This window comes from Penaeus japonicus, unplaced genomic scaffold, assembly GCF_977035675.1.
Source record: "Penaeus japonicus unplaced genomic scaffold, GWHDUDI00000001_assembly GWHDUDI00000024, whole genome shotgun sequence".
In the NCBI taxonomy this organism is placed as follows: domain Eukaryota; kingdom Metazoa; phylum Arthropoda; class Malacostraca; order Decapoda; family Penaeidae; genus Penaeus; species Penaeus japonicus.
Window position 1 is genome coordinate 8,762,644 of NW_028234426.1, and position 2,500 is coordinate 8,765,143.

Consider the following 2,500-nt stretch of genomic DNA (forward strand, 5'->3'; position numbering starts at 1 on the left):
TTGTCTGAAGACTGATGATCCAATAGTAAGATTTGGATATATTTAAACACCCTTCTTTTCTAAGAGCGATTGTCACACAGGTTAATGATAGATTCAGTATCAAGAACGGAAATATACGATGTAGTACAGAGGAAGAAAGAAAATTGAAGAAGAAGAAAAAAGAAGACGAAGAAACAAGCATTATGAAGAAAAAAAAGTAGAAGAAGAGCAAAGAACAACGAAATAAAATAAGTGGAAGACAAAGATCAAGAAAAAATGGGAAAGAAGAGCACAGAAGTGATAAAAAGGTATAAGAATAATAAAGATAAAGAGAGAGAAGAAGGAGTCAATGACAGAAAAGAAGAAGAGTAAGAAGAAAAAGCTGAATAAACCGCTACCATCAGATTGGCAAGCCTTTTCAAACTCTAATCGATACATTGTGACAGCGAGTCATCTAAATTGAGAACGAGAGAGTTGCTCCTAGCTTCTCCCTTTCTTGAACGAAACAATACGAGAAAACGTTTTATTTTACTTTCTCTCTCTCTTTAAATCGACTGTATAGACGACATTTCTCCAAGAATTGAACGATCTCTCGTTTTCTTTACTTACAGAAGTAAACGGCAATGAAGGGAGACTCATCCATGAGGCGTTTTAGCATCCTAACATTAACGGCTTCGATTTCTCCATCCAATTCCCGGTTCTCATCATCAGTCAGCCATTCCAGCACACTAACCTCGTTCTGCATATCTCCTATATAGCATAAGAACAGAACAAAACAAAAATAGCAAATTAACTGTGAAACAAACAAACAAACAAACAAACGGAATTGGCAAAATAATTCGTGAATCCCAGCAGTTTTTTTTTTCTTTTCTTTTCTTTTCTTTTCTTTGATGAAGAAGTTAGCAAGGGAGTGTGTGAAAAATGTGGGAAGTTAGAACATTCATTTAGGGTTTTAGGGTTGTTTAGGGAAATGTTTTTTTTAGATACACTGCCATTCACTTAAACAAAATAAAAATGTAGGCGGCGGGCAAAATAATCGTTAAAAAAAATGGAAATACACATGGAGCTCTGTCACTTGCAGACCCTGAAAAGGTGATGAGATACAAAATAGGGGTAAATTTTGGACTATAACGAGAGGTGAACATTCTAGAATGCCATGCTGTGAATGAACGTCATGCACTTCACACTAAAGTTAAGATGATTTAATTCCTGATATCGGAAAGGGGAGAGCACGGAATTTATAAATGATAGGAAGGTCTGCAGAAAAAAAAAGCTTATACCGTTTACTTCAGCTATGGAACTGAGAGCGAATAATATGCAAAGATGGTTTATTCTTATCAAGTACTCACAAAACAAGGCGGCCAAATAGGTTGACTGTGCAACAAGTTGGTCCAGCATGGCAGGGTTTACGTGCTCAATTTCGTCAACTAATTCCCGATTGTCATCGTCACTCAACCATTCCAAGAGAAAATTCCCACTCTTTATTTCACCTGAATGAGAAAACGGGAAACGGGATGTGAACAGTGGTGGGTAAACTAAAATACATGCTGTGTACTCGGTTTAAAGGGGGTAGTCGAAGTGGTGTAAACACAATAAAATGATAAATCTGGAGACTCGTGAGTATCAAAAGAGGCAAATAAAAAGGCAAACATGCCCATCCATCACACAAGGAAACGCCACCAACTTAACAGGAACACCTCAGTGCACAACATGCTAAACGGAGTTGGTAAGGGGGAACTCAAGTGAAAATATGTGCATGGATCTTCTTGTCTTTTCCAAAGCTTCATAACTCCCTCTACGCATTTTAACTTTGTTTAGACTACAGAAAAAAAAACTACTACTGTATGCGTATCAGTACAAGGGTGTAGCCGCCAAACATTACTTATACATCTTTGTTGAATATCCCTTCTTACTTATAAAGACGACAGCAACAAACGGGTTATATTCAATTAAGCGTTTGAGCATAGCCCTATTGACTTCTTCAATAGTGCCTTGCAATTCGCGATTGTCATCATCAATTAGCCACTCGTAGACACTCGACTCCACGCTCAGATCACCTGGGGAGAAGTTGGACGGTGGAAATAGGTCACACGGTGACGCCCATGTGGGAAAAGAACAAGTAGATGAAAACAAAAAGATGTTTTCAAGCTTGGGAGAGAGTGGGTAAAAACGGGAGCGGGGACTGTGAAAAAATGGGTTATCTTCCGACAAAAGAAATAAAAAGATAGCATAGGATGGAATATCGTCAATTTTCTTGCAGTTTGGTATGAAAAAAAAGGGGGGAAGGGACAGACATAACATGGTATGACCATTCTTTCTCTTTCTCGTTTATTGATTTAGAGAGGCAGGATGGGAGGGGGGGGGGTTCATTCTTCTCAATCCACATTTTTGCTCAAGAAGCAAATTTTACCGGAAAATATAACAGCAACGTATGGATTAGTCGTTATTATAAAGTCAAGCATATTCGCATTGACTTCCTCGATATCATCATCCAATTTACGAGTTTCCTCATCAGAGAGCC

At 38.2% G+C, this 2,500-nt stretch overlaps 1 protein-coding gene across 1 annotated transcript in view; it reads right to left on the bottom strand.

Annotated features, from left to right (window-relative positions):
- Positions 1-2,500, bottom strand: part of LOC122249976 (hulk) — a 96,069-nt gene that overhangs the window by 11,880 nt on the left and 81,689 nt on the right. Inside the window, exons 33-37 of the mRNA XM_086551108.1 lie at positions 1,862-2,036; positions 1,664-1,692; positions 1,329-1,469; positions 1,055-1,063; positions 589-729 (exon numbers count right to left, since the gene is read on the bottom strand). Coding sequence (XP_086407234.1) covers positions 589-729; positions 1,055-1,063; positions 1,329-1,469; positions 1,664-1,692; positions 1,862-2,036 — 495 coding nt within the window. The remainder of the gene's footprint in view (positions 1-588; positions 730-1,054; positions 1,064-1,328; positions 1,470-1,663; positions 1,693-1,861; positions 2,037-2,500) is intronic.